This window comes from Apteryx rowi, unplaced genomic scaffold (assembly GCF_003343035.1).
Source record: "Apteryx rowi isolate R43461 unplaced genomic scaffold, aptRow1 scaffold_400, whole genome shotgun sequence".
In the NCBI taxonomy this organism is placed as follows: domain Eukaryota; kingdom Metazoa; phylum Chordata; class Aves; order Apterygiformes; family Apterygidae; genus Apteryx; species Apteryx rowi.
The window spans coordinates 225893-246752 of record NW_020450531.1 but is presented as its reverse complement, the minus strand read 5'-3'; the positions used below and the strand labels follow the sequence as shown (position 1 = coordinate 246752).

Below are 20860 nucleotides of genomic sequence, written 5' to 3'. Positions count from 1 at the left end.
TCATGCATATATTGCCCAAGTTTGAGCAGGCCTTTTTAGCTGCAGAACTCCCAGGGAGCGTAATATGAGTCATGCATACAAAAACTGCAGGCACTTATTTCAAAATTTACCCAAAAGGTCCTGAAGAAAGACACACAGTCCGTTATGATTTGTCCCCGTGAAGACAATGAAATGCAAAACAATCTACAGGTATCTCATTAATTTTGGCTCAACAGAAGCTACAAACTGAAGCCTATGGCTTTCTCTTTTTCCAGATCCATTTCTGAGCTTTCTTTGGTAAATATAAGCACTTGCTTTTATTAGTGAGTTCAGTAGCTAATTTCTTTTCCATGATTTTTTGTATGGAAATTCTGCTCTTCTGTTTAAAGCTTTGTTTCACATAGGGCTAAAAGCACTGAAGTGCATTTGCAACTACTTGCTTTCTCTCGCTGTCTTAAAGACACACAAAATATTAGTCAAAACAATTTCCAAAACTGCTTAGATGTATTTCTAAATATACAAGTTAAATAGGTAATTTTTCTTTTTAGGGAGGATTTCAAAACATTAGTTTTCACAGTACTTTCATTCTCTTTTAACTGATAAAAAACAATTGTTCTAGCAGGTTACAGGAGACCACATGAAACCCTCTAGGAAGATATTCTGGATGAATCCGAAATTCATAGACTTTCCAAATCAACTTCAGCATTTTTTCAGAAAACAGCTGAACAGGGCTAAGATACACCAAGTTGTATTTTGCTTCCGTAACTTATAGTGAGATCCAATACAATAAAATGGGCAAGCTAAAAAGCAATTGGTTTTGTTCTTGTTGACTTTAATCATATATTCCATCATGCAATTCCTATGACAGAGACTTCAAAAGCTGTAGGACAGATGGGCCTGAAACAGACTGTATTTTAAGAATTCCATTCTTGTGTCTCTGTGATGCTAGCAATTAATAAAAATAGTGAATATCACTATTAATGGCTCATCTGAAAGTACTTTGCTGACAATACGTACTGCCATGGTCCTAGCGACAGCATTACACAAAGAAAATGATCTGGTTCAAACTGATAACATGGATTTTTTTTCTGAGTGGGCAATCTCTGTATAAGCACGTATCTCATCTATCAGCCCTGCTGAAATCCTTTATGTTAAACTGTTTTGCAGTGGAGTTGTACTGTTAGAAGTACATGTCAGAAACTAGAAACCAAGACTGCACAAGAACTATGAATGACAAGGCTCCAGCTGTGTAACAGTGTAAAGCTGCTAACATATGAGAGGAGAGAAATACCTCTGGGATCTTATTTTCTTTTTCTCTGATGTCTCCTCAAAAGATTCTCAAGCTGAAATATTTATTGCTATATACGTTGCTCATTTTTTTTCCTTCAAAGAGGAACTCTACTATCTTTGTGTAATGCTATGCAGAGAAATGAGCTATTGATAGAAATTAAGATTACTAGCACTTTATTATATACACACATATATTATGTATTATAAAGAACATACATATACATATATATTCCTCATAGCTGATAATTATGAAGACCTACCATCCTTTTTCCACTTGTGGGAATTAATCACAGTCATGAAGATGAATGTACTCCTAATTTTAATTAGTACTCTTATTTTTGTATTTGGATGAGAGAAATGATTTAGCCAAGCATACAACAGGAAATTTCTTTATGTCATTTTCTTGCTAAAATTGCATAATACACTAAATTATGTGAAAATGTCACTTAGAAACTTCCATTTTTAATGTCTAACACACTCATAGRAATAGCAGAATTAGCTGTCTCAAGGACAGATATCCCACTGTATCAACAATACAAAAGCTCTGAATAAGGCTACATGGGCATCTGCAGATATCCACGAAAAAAAAAAAATAATAATTTGATGCGGGACCCCAAAATGTTGTAACTTCCCACCAAAAGATGCAGGAAAAATAAAAAGCCCTCAAATTTTCAGATGTGTTTCTGGTGCTCTGTTAAGCACTGCTGGGGCCCCTTGTAACATCCCAACAGATGGATAATACCACCACCTATTCTGCTTCCCCATATGAAAATATTTCTCTCTCATCTTCATTGTCTTCAGAGAAAGGCTCTGAAGATACTCAGTATTTATAAGTGACAGTTTAGGATTAACTGAGTCTAAATCTTTGGTCAAACCAATGAATTCCAGGAGGCTTAAATTTATCTTGCTGTACTCTGTGGTTTTACAGTCTATTTCTTGGAAGCATATTAGGAAATGCTACCAACATAATTCATCCTTGCTTTTCGAAGGTATATTTTCATCCAGTCTATTTAAAAAGTTATTAATATGCCATATGTCAATTTCCCATCTACTCATAAATTACACTTTTGTGTAAAAGGGGTTAGATACCTCAATGTGTTTGATAATGTCAGGCGATCTCTCATGAAAATGACAGAAGGAAGGAATCCAGGTGGAGACACAGTGACCAGCAGCTCTTTCACCGCTGCGGACTTTCAGCAATTGCAAGTGATGTATTCTAAAACACCCAGGCTCACTGCACTGTACACTAAAGGCTATCAGTGGCTATCACCAAGTGAATTATCAATTCATTCCAACTTGAGGGCTTCCGTTTCAGACGTGCAGATATTTGAGTGTCTGGATGAGATCTAGGAAACCTTTGCTCTAGCTCACTTGCATGCATGTAGCCTCTGTCCCTAAATTGGGCCACAGACTCCCCTGTCTATGTTGCAAAGGACCATTCTGCAAATTTTCCACACAGCTTCRCAAACTCTGTGGCACTGCTGAGTGATTAGTAATGGAGACCATATCTTCGTGACAGTCTGGAAACTGCTGTGTTTTTAGTGGCAAAACGTGGAACTGGGTGGGGATATTAATCCATTCTGACAGACACAACTCAAACACATCTGTGTTTACCTGGTTTCAATTTGCCTCAATACAAGTGACTAAGCTTTCAAAAGGGCATGGCAGAGGTATGGTTTTGGTATGAGAGTCACATTTTGTCATGCACAGCAAGGAGATTCTGAGATGGTAATGGTCAGCAAAACCAAGGATGGTATTCCAGTTCCCTGTGAATGTAGCAGAGATAGTGGACCAGACCCGTGCTTGTAGGAGCATGACAGAAAAGGATGGAAAAATCAGGGTGATAACCAGACTCTGGAGCAGTCTGTTTTCTAAACAAATTATGGTTGGTCTGGTCATTAATTTGTGAGTAGTAAGTTAAAGAAGTTGGAAGCTGTTCTCACAAAAGATGAGAAGTTTTTCCCAACAGCTGTGGAAGAACTTTCTTAGAAATAATATACAAGAATATTCTGCTCAGTTTAAGTGTCCCAAGAAGAGTCTGTCCACCTAGTCTCTCGATGGTGTAAATTTTTCTTTACTGAAGACTGAGTTCACCAACCAGCAGAGGGGTCAAAGGCCACTGAGTAGCAGAGCTATTTGAGAAGCTGATATTAATATTCTAATACAGCTGGCAAACTCCTTCCAACCAAGTACTGAATGTCTTTCATGTCTCCAAGCACCATCCAAGTGATGACAACAATTCTCTTGCAGGGGTCTATATTGATGCTTCTGGGAAAGATCATTAAGCTGCAGCAATTCTATGGTCAACTCACTAAATTCACATTTTTCTTACTTAGTGTACCGGCCATGTGTTCTCAATCTCCCCAGACCCAGGAAATGATACATATTGCTCATGAGTCACTTGAGCCTCTGAGAAGATGAAGACATCTTTGAAATAGGCCAAACTGGTCCAGAACATATCTAAAAACATACCAAATGAAGTACTGCAAAGTTGCTAAGGCACTGGAAAGACCAAAGGGACACTGGAAAGACCACAGTCAAATTCAAACTGCAATTTAGTTTGGTGACTACCCAAATGGAATTTATTCTCTCCATAATCTGCTCATTAATGGCAAAAAGTAAAATTATTCACTATGATCACACTGAGATCCTGACAGTTCACATATCAAGGCACAATGAACCATCTTCATGATCCATCATCACAAAAAAAGAGTTTCTAATTAAGATATCAATGGACAGATCAAACATTTCCCTTCAGTTTTCCTTTGTGAATTCTCAAAGAGCTGTTAACTCAGGTTCTGACACTGAATAAATGTACTTGAACAGAACTGGTATCTGGGTTGACTATCAATGAGGTGATGTAATTGGCAGGGTGCTAATATGTCTGTGTTTCTCTTGTTGAGTGCACTGTGTAGAGCGTGACCAGAGCAAGTATGACCTATTTCAGAAGGCAGCAATCCATATACTGGGCTAAGCTACATAAGACATAGTGGTGATTTCAAAGCAAGGGGCAATAAACCCCTGCTTGTTCAAGATTCAACAGGAGGCATGTAAGTACTGCCTCCCAGCTACGTGCTTATAAAGTAATAGAGAGGACTGTAGCTACCAGTAGTGTAATAATATTTTAACAGTAAGAGATAGCAATATTGTATTGGCTTGGAAATGCCACTTTGACTCACGCAGCAGTTGTTAGTACATGATTCTAGAACTCATAGTAAGGAATGCGAACACAGATTCAGCAGTGTTGCATCTGGTTTAGATTCCAAGACAGCAAATATTACGGAATTTTAGAAACTAAACCAGTAATGTGCAGGGATTGGAGTATTAAAATTCAATAAGGCAAAATAATGAAGGGGATTTGGGAAAGATACTGCATAGTGTGCAATAACTGATTTGATCAGCTACTGAATGAGGTTTTGTAACCAGCAACATGGAAGAGGTTAAACCAGATAACTACAGTGGTCCTTTCTCTTCTAAAAAATCTATAAATAGACTCCAGTTCTCTTCAAAAGAAAGAGAATCCAATAAGTAAGAATTGGCCAGTGTAGTTGCACAAAGAGATGATTAAAGATTTCAGACTTAAAAAAAGGTACTAAATGGTGTAGATAAACACAGAACATTTCTGTCACAATGAGGCTCCCATGCAAAATATTAAAGACAGCGGAAAAAAGGAGAAAAGTTTTTTATCTAGGTGGAAGTGCTAAGGGAATACAAAAGGGATTCTCATTTGTATCAAGAAGGGGCAGAAGAAGTATGAGGAAGAAAACAGGTCTATTAATACATTAATAGGTATGAAGAAATTAGTTATTCAGAAATGGCTGAAGGACAGGCTACTTTTTTAATTGTCTTCATTGAGAAGGAAAATACAGGAGAAGTTTGAACTGCCATTATGAACAGTTTTAACAATGAAGGGGGAGTTCTTACAACTGCAAGTGGTTGCTCACTGGAGCAAAGTACCTTCTCTTGTTATCCTCAAATACAGAGTACATGCCTTTCTGTAAGATACGACTGGGCCAAACACAAGCTATTGAGCTCCACACCATGGATCAAGGCACCTCTGTTACACAGGATATTGGACTAGTTGAACTCAAAACCTTTTTAGGCCTTTAAATCTGTTAGTTTAGAGCACCGCAGTATTTTGTAGGCACAGGTCTACTGGAGATAGCAGAAAGAGATCTCATCTTAACACAAGCTCTAAAAGAGTAAGAAAAACTCAAGTGATTAGTAATTCAGGTTTATGAAGAATACAACTAGGCAGGTTAGCTTGATTTGGGGGGGGTAAAAGAAGGGGTAGGTTTACAGCAATAATAAAAAAAAAAATAGTGGCTAGAAGTTGAGTTATAGCCAAAGCTGTCATAAATTTGGACACCCATTTCCTGTTATAAAATCAGTCACTAGAATTTCAGAAAATGGCCAGAAGATACTGTATGTTATAGATCTGGACTTTGGTCAAGCACTTCATGGTGACTATAATTTTCAAAATCACTTTTAGTGGACCTAATACTATTTTCAGTTGCGATTTAGACGCTGATTTCAAAAACTGAAAAGTGATGTTACTTGAATATCTGGTCTAAAGGTTACATAAAAAGAGGATAATAAAACTTTCAGGGCAATGTGATAAGGATGAATTCCTGCTCTTCTGGTCATCTGTGCCACAAGAACACTTGTAAATAAAGAGGGTGCAAATACATAAAATGCGTGAAATATTAAAGCTTGAGAAAAGTTATTTAACACGATATATAGCTAATAACAAGGAGCAGTGGGGTGAAACTAAGAAAGGACAAATCCAGGAGGCATGTCATGCAGACCTCATGATAACACTTTGTATCTATACTAGCCAAAAGAATGGGTTCAAGGGCTTTCAGCAAATGCATTTTACTAGCACTAAACGATGACCTTTCAGTGAAGCGGTTGGTACATCTTGGGAACCTTAGCACATTTCTTCTTTCTGTATTTCATGCGAGAGCGCTCTGACACTTTCAGTCACCTCATCCAAAGTGTGACATTGAATGGTAACAGCAGCAAAGTCATCTGGGAAAGTAAATGCAAAGTAGCTGTATAGTTTTCTTTAAAGCCTATATTAATTCTAACTAAATCACGCTTATAATATTTCTCTTAGCATTTTAAATAATGAAAGCTCTAATAATACAGTCATCATATAAAAGATTAAGAAGCCTAATCATGGGGAAATTATCTTCTTTGCAATCAGTGTTCTTAATGAACCTATTAATCTGAACTAACCTTTCATAGGACCAACTTCCAGTCTCCTAAGAAGCAAATACTCAGAAAACAAACCTCCTACCAAAGTAATAAAAACTCTCATCTTTCTGTTCTCAAGAAGTTAGCGATTTCCTTTTGCCCTGAAGCATTGGTTTATGCTTTTTTCTTTGGTTAACATTTTTATCCAATCTAGCAATCCTTCCTCAGGCAAAACTTCCAATGAAACCAGTGTGATTTTGTCGAAGAAAATTCTGAATAAAATTACAGAAGGAACAAAGAGTTCTGCCACAAACTTTTACAGAGAAAATCTTTTCAAAATAAGGTCTTACTGGAGTGTATAGGCAAGTAAAGCAAACAAGATCATGGACTGATCTCGTTTGGCAGTTTGGGGATTTAGCCTACTTCTAGACTTTCTCTCCCATTCTATCAACTTTGTCTCTTAAAACATTAATATAATAAAAAGCATAGCTCTCCTTGCATTCTTTAGATGAAATACCATTTTGGGGCAGCATGGCTCTGTTGGCGCAGTACCCAACACAATTGTCCCCAGGTGAAAACTAATAGCCTTAAACTTTGTTACAATGAAAAAAACCACCCCATAATTTTGGAACATAAATTTTAATTAATGACAGTGAAAGTGAAAGTATGCTAATACATAAGGACAGATAGTGAGAAGGAGTGGTCAACTCATGACAGTAGGGAGGTTTTTGCTACTATAGTGCATAAACAGAAAGGAATCCTTGTTCCTTCCTATGCCTCTGGAAGGTCTAGCTTGGTCTGAATTTTATTAGCTGGCATAACAGATACAGGAATAGCAATAATTTGCCTTTGACAGAGATAACAATTGTTTTTTGTTGATTAGATAAGAAAACAATAAAAACATCCTTGCGATGTGTTAATCTGTTTAACTGAAATGCCTCAAGTTTAGGCTCTCAGGAAGAAAGACTGAAGTTGAGCTCTTTTGATACCAAAGATTTTTGATAAAATAATTGTGAGCTCAGGGCTCTACAAATACCTGGCCATGATGATGCTGTTAATATGGAAGTGATACAAATGTAAATGAATTGCTGTTTAACCACTAGAATAAGATATCCCAAAGGTATTATGTGGCATGCCCCTTATGTACTTTGAATCAAGCTGTAAATCAGATTGTTTGGTTTATAAAAGGTCACAGTGAAGTAATCTTCCTTAGCAGTCTCACAAATTATTACTCTTAACATGTGCTGGACCACTAGGCCAAAGAATTTGAAAGAATGGAATAGTGTTACAAATTCTGTGCAATATTTTAGATGTAAGAGTATTTAAGAAATTTTTTTTAAATATTAACTCTACTTCTTAATTCCTGTTGAGCTAAATCTGTGGTTTTCTTTAACAAACGAATGTGACTGGTTGGATGCCCAGTGTCCCACCTAGCACAAATAACTGTTGTGTTAAAAGGGCCCCATCTAATCTGAGTCCAACCTGCCATACAGCATATATAACCTCTTCAGAACCACAGTAGGGCACCTAGTTTGAAAAAGCATTAACATGCAGGCTTCATATGAAAGACGCATAAAAGTTCCAGTTGACTTCAACACAAGTTAGAGGAAAGGTTAAAATAAATCATATTGCCAAGGCAATCATGTAAAGTGGTGCTTGTCTGAATGTAGGTCTTTTTACGGCCTATGCTTGTAAAAATTACAAACTAGGATAACTGGAGCATATCAAAACCACCCTCTTTTCCCTATGCTACTTTCCCAAAGAATTTCCAAGTCAAGTTCAGCACCTTGGTCCTTGTCTTCCAGGAGCTAAAAACACGGAAATCAAATAGCTAGTGCAAAACTCCAAAACGAGAACCTTACTCATAATAACCCTCCTTTGACGAATTGAATTTTTCTACAGTGGTGACTTCCAAACTGTTGTCACCAAAGCCAGACCAAATAATCCACAACTGCTTCATGGAACCATCTTACGCCTTTAAAACCTGTAATGATAAGCCTAGTAATGAGGCTGAACAGCGGCCTTCAGAAATTTAGAGGATTGAGAGCAGTCTATGGGCTCAAGAAGCCTGAGAGTCACAGTTAAGCAATAAAAATAAACTTGCGTGTATGGAATGTGGATCTGTCTCAGGTCCAGACTAAGACTGTGGAAAGTGTTCTCCAAGAAACAGGACTGCCACAAATCAATTACCTTCCACTCCATAAGCAAAGTGCACGTCTTTGACCTTGCTTTCTCTGACCTAAATACACAGCATCACATTTAATCATAAACAGAGGAAGCTTTGCCTAAAGTAAATCTGGCCCCAAAACTCTACTTGAACAAGGCACTTCAGCACATAACTCTTCTTCCTGAAGGAAGAAGATGTGGCCATAATCATAGGACAGATATTAGTTCTCTGTCTCAGTGTCACTGCTAGAGCAACAGTCATAAAAGCATGCCTGTATATGTATATATATATGTGCATACACTACGTATGTAAATAGAAGGGTTTTAATAGTTTGTCTCCTGCTCTCTGGGCTTAAAACCTTCACATCAACACTGACTTACCTGACAGTGAAAAACTGATCAGTCTCCGACTTCCTTGTCCCTGGATTGAATCTTCATTGGTGATGCTTTTAAAAATCTGCTGGAAGAAGAAGAATGGTGAGAGAGAGGAGTCTCCAATATCCCTTGAACAGACAAACTGCTTAGTAACTCTTTTTACAGTGTAATCGAATAAGAATCAATCAGACGACTATTAACGAAGACAATGTTTTTATCCAGGTAACGATTTAGGCCACTAGTAGCCTAGGTGAGCCCTTCCTGGAAGACTTTCTTTAAGAAAACTTAATGATAGAAAAATACTCCTGTAATTTTAAATATAGCAGTTCCTCACCCAAACAGGAATATGTATTAAACAAGGGATGAAACTAGCACATAAGGATGGGGATTTGGCTCTCACCTCTAATAATAACTTCTGCATTTGTAAACTGTTATTACTAGAGTAGAAAATCTTGTTCCAGGAAATTTACTGCATGCATGTGAGAAACACAGCTCTGAGAGCTTACTAATAGCCTGTGCAAACAGCAAGTGTGAATTATGATAATAACAAATACTGAGTGTGAATCCGAAAAGAATATCAATAGACGACTCTGTGCACTCGCTCAAAAGATGGGGGTCAGGTCCCCTCTGTGGGTTTTAATGCTAGGCTTTGGTTCAATGAGTTTATTGATGGGCTGCTGTTGTGTGCAAATTAGGACACAGACTACTTGCTGGCTGAGATCAGAACCTGACAGCAAAAGTGCCCCTTGCTCCAGCATCTGAGGCACCAGGAGGAACCAGCATCAGCTGAGGGACAGTGCTGTTAGCTGCAATTTCCCTGAACACAGCAGAGGAGATGCAGTCATGAGTGGGGCTCCAGTTCAGCAGGGAGTTACTACCTCCCACTGACCTGGGAGCCAGCTTAAATGTTGTTCTGCTCCTGGGAAGCCACAGCTCCTCACTAGTCTTGCTGCTCGGCTTTCAGACAAAAAAGAAAAAAAGAGCACTTAGGCAGTGAAGTTCCACTTTCTGCCAGGGAACCATAACTAAAGTCCCACTCAGCTGTGACTCATTGCTCAGTATATTAAATATTATGTATTAAAGCTTAATGTAGAAAACCGGCTCTTCTTTGCCCCAGAGAGTTCAAAACCTGGGGAAAGGGGTACTGTAGCCCAGTTAAAAGGATTTAAAACCAAGCACAGTTAACAGGTTAGGACACAAGTGAGGCCTGGAGGAAAAAAACAGGGTGGATTTGGGTACCATTTAAAAAAAATGGGTTCTATTGGACTTGACTTTTTATCACAATCAGTTTGTTTCTTACAGACTATTTAAATGGGAAAAGGGCTACTGAATAGAGATGGACCAAGAACAGATATCAACAGAAACACCCCCCTTAGATCACAGCTAATTAATTGCAATTACAGTTTTGGACTTCTCAGCTAACCAGATTTTAATCTATTTAATAAAGCCACCACCAATTTCTGAAAAGAGTTTAAATCTGAATATTATATGTGACTAAGAGATTTGTAAGGTGTTTGATGAATGTTATGATAAGAATACAGTTACCTTTATCAGCCACATCTGTAATCTCACCAAGAAGCAATTACAAATTTCCTTGTCAAAACATATTTTTCACACTACTACACTAACTGGCACTATCCTTTAATACTTACTACTCATGGTCTTTTCATCATTTTGTCCAGGACGATGAATGGGCCAACTTATCTTGTATGCACATATGGCAAAACATGCACTTTTTTTCCAGTCCTTAAACATTTTTCCAAGGTTCCTAGTTCTAACACAAATCAGTATTAATAGTTTAATGGCTGATGTTTTGAACAGACTGGGGTGCAACTGATGGGTCCTGCAAACATCAACATGTCCAAAACTTAAAAATAAGTTGCTATTAAACGTCCCTTCTTGTGCTGCTTCTACATTGATGAAATTGTGCCAGCACAGTTAAACTAGTGTATTACACTGGCAAAGCATTCCCAGTGTGGCTGAAGCTGCACTGGCAAAGCTTGGCATAATACAAAGAGAGTAATAACATGTCCAGCCCCATGAGTGGAGCAAGCTGTAGCGAGGGGGGAAAATGAATTAGATTTGCTCCTAGCAGGCCTAGCTATTCTGTGGAGCAGGCACACTCCACACTGTCCCTTTTAGTGCTCACCCCTCAGTCAGGCAAGACAGAGGGCCTTTGGGAGTGCTTCCCCAATTTCCATTTGCCCCATGCTTTCCCATGGAAATCAAGGCACAGGGAGGTGGGGGTGGAATGAAAAGGGAGGGTATGCCCTAGGTCTCACCCCTACAAGAAGGTGGGATAAGGCTAGTGCACACATCTGTACCCAGGGCCTAGCAAGTGCTCCTGGTTTGCACCGTATAGACACAGCATCCATGAATTACATCAGAGTCAGTTCTTAAACAACTTGGGCGTTTATAAATATTCCCTCTGGCTTTCAATGGGAAACAGCTCTGACATGATTTGATACTTTTAAAATTTTGACCTAATTTTCCTAATCCAAATTTTCCTTATTCCAAGAACTAATATCAGCAATATCAGCCCTAAAATTGGCTATTTGCTCCTTGCTCTTCACTGCAGGCTCTCCTTGAACCACTGGCTTCCCACTCTGTTTTGTGACTTTACTTCAGCTTCCTCCCCTGAGCAGGCTCTGGTGCTCTCTAAGCCCAGGAGAAACCTCCCTTTTCTCCAGCAGTTCCACCTCACTGGCTTGTCTTTAAAGAACGTAACACAACTGTGAACAAGAAGCAACAATAGCAGCAGCAAATACGGCCAATCTCAACTCCAAATAATTAAAAAAAAAATTCCAGGGATTCCTACCCATAGAAATCAAGTTACTACAAACCCCTCCTATAACATTGACTCTGAGTGAGAATAAAATAGGGCTGATTATCACCTATAAACATCATGATTTCTGTTGTTTCCTAATTTAAAAAAATCCACAAGGAAAAAATATCAGATCTTTTTCAACTGTGGTCTATTTCAATATAGCATGGCATACGAGATATGCAAGAAACAGTATTTCTTGTCATCTGGCTTGTATTATCCCCAAAGCAACAGATTACATTTGAAAGATTCTTACGGATTTTTTCAAAGGTCAAAAAAGGCCAAACATTATCGTAAAGACAAACCAAGCCTTATATGCATCTCCTGATAAGAGGAATTCTACAGCCAGAATACTCCCACGGATATTGGTGTGATGAGTCAAGTACACAGCTGCTTGCAGCAGCCAACTCTTGCTCTATCAGCAGGGTCTGAAGTTGCAATATGAAAGTAAGACTAAAAAACAGCACTGCTGTGTAACTGAATTATATATTCTTTAGTTTATCCCAGTACAGCTTTCTGAGATACAATGCTAGTCATTTTGATAATGTTTAGCATTTAACCTTAGTAATTTTAAACATACCAGAACACTCTTTTGAAATGTGTCCAATTTTACCACAGTCCAGGCAGTCAACAAAAGGAAAGTGTGGTAGTAAAGCTGGTGGAGATGGAGGCACAACTCAACAGACTGGATAGGTCATTTAAGACTTCAGCATATGAACATCAGGTCACAGTTACCTCCCTGTCCTCTCCTTCCCAGCCCACTTCCCCAAACCAAGATCCTAGTTGTAACACTTCCTAAATGCCTCATAACTCTCCTGAATGCCCACTTATACAGATCTACCACCCCAAACCTGTATGTGTTTTCCTCCAGCATTCCAGCTAAAAACTCACTTGTCCCCCAGCTCCATTCCTTGACTCTGTCTCTCTTACCACACATAGGTTCCACCTTCGCACCTGAAATACAGGTCCCAGGAGTGCCTCAGATGTTGCAGAGCATGTGCCAGAGTGGGCTCAAGAACAGTAACACATCCTCTCTCAAAGGAAGAAATTATTACGCATAATAACACACTGACAAGGATATTATGAAGGTTGGGAGAGTAATTTTACTTTAATATTGATGTTTCAAGAAGTCAAAAAGAATGGTGGGGGAGGGAGGAAAGATATAGCAATAGCATGGCTTGATTTAGTCCACTATGTGAAGAAAGCTGAGTACGCAAGGGTTCTCCTCACAGTTTTTTGACAAGACAAAGTCATTTTGTTTGCACTTCTGTCTAGTTGAAGGTAAGGTTTTCAGGATTAAACCAAACAGCTCAGGAACTTAAAAACAATGAGAAAAGTCCTCCAGTGTAAGTCCAATCTTCTAGGTTAAAAAGAAAAAACTATTTGCTTTTGTTCAGATTCACCATTTTCTAATGTAATAGCCATCTTCTATACAGTAGTGAGGAACAGGCTAAAAGCATTCTGTATGGTATAGGATAAAGTTGAGTACACACTCACTATTAATCGCTAACAACTGCTCTGACTGGGATTTAGAAAGTTTTGAAGCCTGAGATGAAAAAGTGCATGGGTCATAGTCTTCCTTCTTGTCATTTACAGTAAAAGAAATCCAGACTGATTCTGCGACAACAATGCAATTACACCTGCAGTTTTGTCACTGTAATTTGAATTTGGTCATAGACAGGTAAAAAGACCTATCTTCTCAACTGTCAGTGAAAACACAGCTAGCTGACAGAAAAATAGCATTCATCTCACCACTTGGTATTTTAAACTGAAGTCTTTGGATGAAAATGATGAAATGTAATTTGCCCTCTACAACTTCGGTGCTCTTTATACCTTTGAAATGAGAGCTCAGTCTAAATTAGTTTACTAATTTTTTTAAGCAAGAGGGGCTTGAGCTGCAAATTCAAGTCTACATGAATCTCTCAGAAGACTACAGGTTTCCTGAACTAGATTCAAACCTTCTTTCACTTTCCTTGCTTAATCAGAACTGTCACTGCTATGATAGGAAAGTGTGTGCTCAAATGGTTAAAGGAAGTATCAGTACTTACTCTAAAATATTCTCCAATATACACACCCTAAACAATATTCTTCTGGTCTAGCATAGAGTTTCCCAACTTTTGAAGCATGCACAAGTAGCAATCTCCAGAGCACCTCATGGCTATCTGCAAAATCTGCGTAGGTACTTGAGGCCAGATCCAAGTCTCTCAGGACTTGCTGAATTCTGGAAAAGGTTCATGTTTGGTATTGTTTTTCATTTTTTTCAGGAGAGAGGAAAAAAAGATGACAGAAGGAGATGACAGAAAGCTAAAAATAATATAGTTTTTTCCTAGCATCCCTTTTCCTTGTGAGTAGTTCCTGCAAATGCTAGAATGAAGTTGTGGGACCCTGAATGAGAAGGAATGTAGGCTACACATCTGCAAATGGAGCCCTTGAGACTCCCTCTCTGCCACGGTTAGTGTTATGAAAAAAAAAACAAAAATCTTGAGAAATCGCAGAGTACTATGTCCATCAGCTCTTACTGAGACAAAACTCCACATGCATCAATAGTAATTTGTCTAAGCAGGAGCTAAGAAACCCCAAATATTTCCTAAAATACCTTTCCCATAACTGGTCCATCCAGCTACATAGAGGAGTAACCAGGACAAGATTCCTCCTCCTGAAACTAAACCATGGCCCACCACAGGTGTCTCTGTTCAGCCTCCCCGTACCTCTAGGTTGTGATAAGACAAATGCTTTGGGACACAAGGACAGCATGAACACAGGCCTGGGAGARGCTGTAACCACGTTTGCCTGGTGCTGCACGAGATAATCTGCTTTTAGGCAGCAGAGTTAACTGTAACAGTGCCAAGTATCCACTAAGGGAAAACCTTGCCACGTGCAGCCCACATGCTGGTAAAGCAGGGTCTGCACGAGTTTCTAAGATCCTTTTAGTATGCTTGTATATTGTGCAGCCCAGCCTAACTATTTAAAAAGTCCTGCTGATATGAAACAGGATTAATATGTTTTTATTGCATGCTCCTACCATATCTAGACATGCAGAGCTGGCAAATACAAGGACACACACAGAAAGAAAAACATAGTTATGCCTTAGTCTTATCATAATGTAACATGCATTCCTCTCTGAAAGGGCATTTTTGGCCACTATGACTACACAGACAAAGGAATTAAAATGAAGAAAATTCTCTTCTCTGGTAAGTACAAGAAACCTCTGGTTTAAGAAATTTTATTCCTCACTGATAGCCAGATTCTGCTTCAAATTACTTCAGTAGCTTCTGCTGTAAAACTCAATAACATTTAATGATCATAATTGATGTGGATTATCTCATATAACCCAGTATTTCTTGCATTTAAAACACAGTACACAGCAGTGACATTAGACACTAGCTGTTTGTACATGATGACTTTTCCTATGGTAAATATTCTGAAAGTGATCTAAATCTTAATCCTACACAGTTCCAATTCTAAAGGGTGTTAATTAAAATCCAGAATATTTTAGACTGACAGCACAGATTGTAACTGTAGTAACATTTCATGTAGATTAAATATCCAGATACTGTAAACTGGCACAGCTCAAGCCTAGACCATACTATCTATTAACAAGATGAATCTTTTATTAACTATTTTAACTAAAAGCAGTTCTAAGAACATACCGAAGTATTCAGAGGGACTCACACTTTTAAGCAGTACTATACAATTTGTATGAAAGTTGGAAGTCCACAGTGAAAAAAAGCTAAGAATACAAAAGTAAAGCAGCAAAGTATTTTTTGTTTGTATATGGCAGCTTTAAGGATGAAAAGCAGTAAACAAGATAAAAACGATTTTTGCAAAAAGGGATGCCTGTGGCCTGTTTTGGTTCAAATCACAAGTGAAAAATGGCCTCTACTCAGTCCTAAATCGTGCATCAGCAAAAGATAAAAGCAATAGTGCCAGATGTGTCAGAGCTAAAGATATGTTGTTGCAAAGCTGGGAGGAAAGGCAGGCTGTCCAGTAACTGCCTGCACTATGCTTGGTTCAGGCTCCAGTTCTCTATTCTCCGCTTTTCAAGAGGACTTAATTTGTCTGCAGATTTAAAATAAAATAAACAAAGTTAATGGCCTGAATGCAATAGTCAGGAGCAAAAGAGGAAGCTGATGCTTCGTCCTCTGCCTGCTTCCATCTGTTTGCGTCTTTCAATTTGCCTGAGACATAAGACAGCTCAAAACTCCCTGGCTTAACAGGCACAGAAGAGTGACACAGAGGCAGAGTACCAGTTTCTGCTCTGTGCTGCTTTGCTGATGTGTGTTTAAATCAGCTTTCAGCTCTTGTTTTAACAGAACAATGTACATGACACAAGCACCAAGAAGAGTTCCTCAAAACTTTTTTCTCCTCTAACCTAGTTTTGCTGTCTTTTATTGTTGGCCTCTTGATTTCACTGAACTCTTAATATTAAGATAATCCTCTGAGCAAGCAGAAGACAGCTACACAGCCATTCCACAGCTCAGCAGTGAAGGACCCTTCTACAGTAAAAGAACGTAAGACATCGTCCCAAGTTCATACTTCATTTTATATCAGACTCTTCGGAGAGGAAATTCCCCTCAATAGATCTCCTGAAAATGGATAAATACTCCGATTTCTCCCAGTGCTGACTTTAAAAAGGAATAGTTTTAGGAAAAACCCTGACTAAACAAATATGGACTTAAAAAGTGCTTCCTTTCTCCCCGTTACTTAACTTCCTCTGTATCTCAGACCGCAGAGCGCACTGGGACGCAAGGAGTGAATCATGAAAAGAGCAAACGGAGAGCTGAGCTCCATGACTCGGTCACTGATAGAATTATGGCTATAATCCCTGGCACCACTTTGAAAATCTAGCCCTAATTAGTGGCAGTGCTTCAGCTACAACCCTCGCTTTGTTAAACAGAATTAATCCAGCTCTTGAATGCAATATATTCCACTTATCCTGTTAGCTTGTTAAGCCGCTGTACTGGCACTGCAATATTTTTCTATCAGGTGATTCCAAATAGCAAGCAGCCAATTTCCCTATGAGCAGAGACTAATTCCCCGCTGGGTTCTCTGCAGCCAGCTTGGATCCCTGAAGGACTGCGACCACACACACAGGCAGTTTTCCCTGTGTGTTGTGGTCAGTCCTGTTCTAGGCTTGAAATACTAGGTTTTGTGAATGCCATTTCCTAATCAGGGGGAGAATTTAGCTTTTGCAGGCATGTGGCAATAGCCCCATATCCACACAGGTTGCTCTTGCTAGACCTTTTAGCAATGCCTATTGATTACTTCATTTTTTTTCAAGGAGATAGAAGCTTTTAGTTCCAAAAGCTTCTCTCCTAGAAACCCTTTAAAAAGCCAGCAAGCAAGCAAGCAAGCAATTTTTTTCCGTTGAAATGTTACGAATTATTTCAGCAGATTCTAGATAATGAACCAGGGAACTCAAACTAAATTACAGACCAAAATTGCTGTTTAGTGTCATCAGTAAAGTCCTCAACTATCAACAGGCTGATGACAACAGGGAATTCAATGACTGTATGCACCAAGGGTACCAGGTCTCTGTGTTGGCATGAAGATATTTCATGTTACCCATCTACCCTATGCAGGTAGAATGCTGTTTCAGCATAACCAGGAGCTACAAAAGTGGGACATTACAAGCAACCACTTTCAAGTAAAACAAAATTGAGACAACAAATAAGTACTTCCCACAGAGTCCCAACAATTTTTTCTTTCTAGGTTTTATTAGATTCATCTTTTTCATTGTTTCAACAGTTCTGCCTAATAGACTTCAGCTATCCTTTGGCAGCAGAGGAAAAGCTTTGATTAGAGATGTCGATCTTCCTTCATTTTTTGAAAGTACATGTAAGTAAATTCTTAGTCTCAGGTACTTGGATACAATCACACATGCATGTTAATAGGGTTTGGCTTGATCTTTCTGAGTTGATTGCTGGCTTATATCTAAGCAGCAGTAATTTTTCCTGGACATGTAGCAAACTTCTGGGAGGACTGCTTTCTGCAGTATATTTCACCAGATGCTCAGACTGGCTATGCTATTTGATGTTCATGGGCCTTTGAGCATTAACAAGTCTCAGCAAGTTTAAAGCAGTCCAAAGGATGATAGTTGTTTACAGCCCCAGTGTGCAAACCAAACTTTTACTTAAACACTGCCCTTGCCTCTGTTCTGGTTAGGAGGGAAAAAGGTTCCTTGCAGTTACTAAACAGCTCTCTGCTCCCCAGAGATACCATTATCCAGAAAAAAAGATTCTAATGAAATCCTAAGTTAAGAGCAGATTTGCACCAAACAAACTGCCTTAATGCAGGACAAGACCAGCCCTGTAAATTTGACAGGTCCATACACAGAGCATTAATGTGCTTAAGCACTCTGACAGCAAAAACTGCTTGTTAATATATTATCCTCCCAGAAACAGCTAACCCAAGTCCCTACACCCACTGAAATAACTGGGAGCTCTACCTTGACAAGCAAGACAGGCCCAGTGGGCACTGTTCACATCCTATAATTCTGCATAAAATCTGCCTCTGCAGATGATAAATTCAAACTTTTCAAGAAAATATTTTTCTTCTAAGAATTAAAAAATTACCACTAACATCTTTTTTCTCTGAACTGCAAAGTGATGAGAGCAATCAAAATGTAAGGCATATATTGTGGAAATACTCGATACTGTGACATATCCATATCATCTTCAGAAGGCGGGAAACTGCATTAGACAGCACATTGAGCTTCCAGGCAGTCTTTATTAGAGTTTTAAAGACTCCTCACTCTTCTAATGTAGTTTGGTTGGGACAAGGATGCAGATGAGTAATGCTCATGGACTGTGAGAGACTACCATATTCCTCAGGTGAGCTGTTTTTGAGGAATGGCTCAGTGCATTAATCTTGCTGTCAAAGAGCCTGGCTGAGGGAATCTAGCCAATGACCCTTTACGCCATAAAGGAAGAAGCAAGCCAGTGAACAAGCCCATTCTTCTAAAAGAATGCCCCAAATATCAATTCACTATGAATGCCATTTTTTCCAGAGGTGAGTTACAGACCCTTTACTTTCAACCTTGGATCCTACTTTAGGCAGAAATGAGGTGACTGCAGAGACTTATAGCCTGATTTAATAAACAGAGAAATATCCCTGCTACTTCAAATGTCCCTCAATCTTGCCAAATTACTAATAAAACATTTACGCTTCACAGAACACTTTCCCAGCTATGATGGCATAGAAAAGGTAAAAGAAAATCTCTTTCATTTATAGTATATATGGTTTTCTAGTTAATGCAGTCTCATTCATACTCAGTGTTTCTCCTGTTTATCTTTTGGGAGATGCATCAAACCCATTAGAAAATGCTTATCCTATCTCAGTAAACCCATGGAGTTTCTTTTTTTGTAAAAATATGCCTTTGCTTTCCTGTTTGGCCATTGCAGCTGAGCATCCATGGTTTTGTTTTTCTTAGTTATCTTGTTATCTCGTACAGCAGCAGGCTTTAAAAATTCAACAGTTCTCCGGTGAAGTGGACTTGTGGGAATATTCATTAAATCACGTTGCCATAGAATAACCTAGGTTGGAAGGGATCTCTGGAGGTCATCTGGTCCAACTCCTCAGTCAAAGCAGGGCCAATTTTAGAGCAGGTTACTCAGGGCTCTGTGCAGTCAAATTTTGAATATCTCCAAGGATGGAGACCCCACAACCTCTCTGGGCAACTCATTCTAATGTTTGACTACCCACAAGGCAAAAAAAATAAATAAATCCTAATATCCAATCAGAATTTCCCTTGTTGTAACTTGTGTCTATTGCCTCTCATTTCACCATGAATTGCGAGAAGAGTCTGACTCCTCCATACCCTCCCATTGAAGGCATCAATAACATCCCACCTAAGACCTCTCTTAAACCCAGCGCTCTCATCCACTCCTCATACATAACGGCACAGAACAATCTGTAGAAGGAAAAAACAGGGGCCAAACTCATCCTGACAATGACTGTGGTAGGATATTATAGCAACCTTGAGATATGCTACAGACTTCGGGTGAAAACACTGGGAAATCCAATCTCTGATAACAGTTGAGTTCACTACAGCAATTCAGATATCATGGAAAGCCTCAGGAAGGATTTGACTTGCTGCATATTGGATGCAAAAGACTTCTGAATGTAAAGTCATTAAATATGACAGAAGGGGGAAAGCAATGTCAACTAAATGCAGGAGTGCTGTCACTACAAAGATTGACTACAAATCATTATCTACAGCTTGCATAATGATTTAATTCTTGTATATGTTAATAAATAAATCATGTCCTATGAGCAATAAAAGTGTTTTCTGTTGCTGGTGTCAGTTTCAATGTAAATCTGTGCAAAATTGGTTTCAAACTTTGCAGTTTGTGAAACCTTTCTGGTGGAACAGAGCATGTCATCTCAGAGGTTAATACCCCACACTACCCAAGCCACCCAGATCATCCTCATTCCAGTGGGGATGAATAATACCACTATAGATGAGAAGTGGCTCCCTTGCCCACACGCACCGCATGCTCCCCACTCCTCAGATCCCTCTCTTTGCCAAACACACTCACTTGAAAGCAGGTATCTTCTGTATAAAACATCTCTCCCTTCATCCCCACCAAGAACACTCCTGCCCTCTGCCAGGCAAACAGCTGCTTCCTTCCCTACAGAGGCAGCCACCAAGCTCACTTGTCTGCTGCTGTATGAAGGGAATGGAGAGGGGAAAAGTAGAGGGGCGTAGAGCTGCTGGCATTGCAGGGGCTGGAGGCTGTGGTGACCCGGAGGCTGGGTGCTCTGGGATGAGGCTGCCCTTCCAGCAGCAGGGTTCAACTCTGTTCTTCTCTGCCCTGCACGAGCAGGAACAAAACTTTCTTGGCCAGTGTCCAAAACTTTGGGCTACATGGAATAGGTCTGATCCAGGCCACCTCTTGGACCATGCCCCTTTAACCACTTGGGAAGGGGCTAACAAGAAACACAGCTTTTCCCCTCCCACTTTGGGCAAGTCTGTGCTGCTAGTCAGCCAGCGAGACATGAAGAATGATTGCTGAATCTAGAGGT

The 20860-nt window shown here is 39.3% G+C and overlaps 1 protein-coding gene across 1 annotated transcript in view; it reads right to left on the bottom strand.

Moving 5' to 3' along the window:
- Positions 1–20860, bottom strand: part of HECW1 (HECT, C2 and WW domain containing E3 ubiquitin protein ligase 1) — a 269616-nt gene that overhangs the window by 93944 nt on the left and 154812 nt on the right. Inside the window, exon 5 of the mRNA XM_026075287.1 lies at positions 9016–9091. Coding sequence (XP_025931072.1) covers positions 9016–9091 — 76 coding nt within the window. The remainder of the gene's footprint in view (positions 1–9015; positions 9092–20860) is intronic.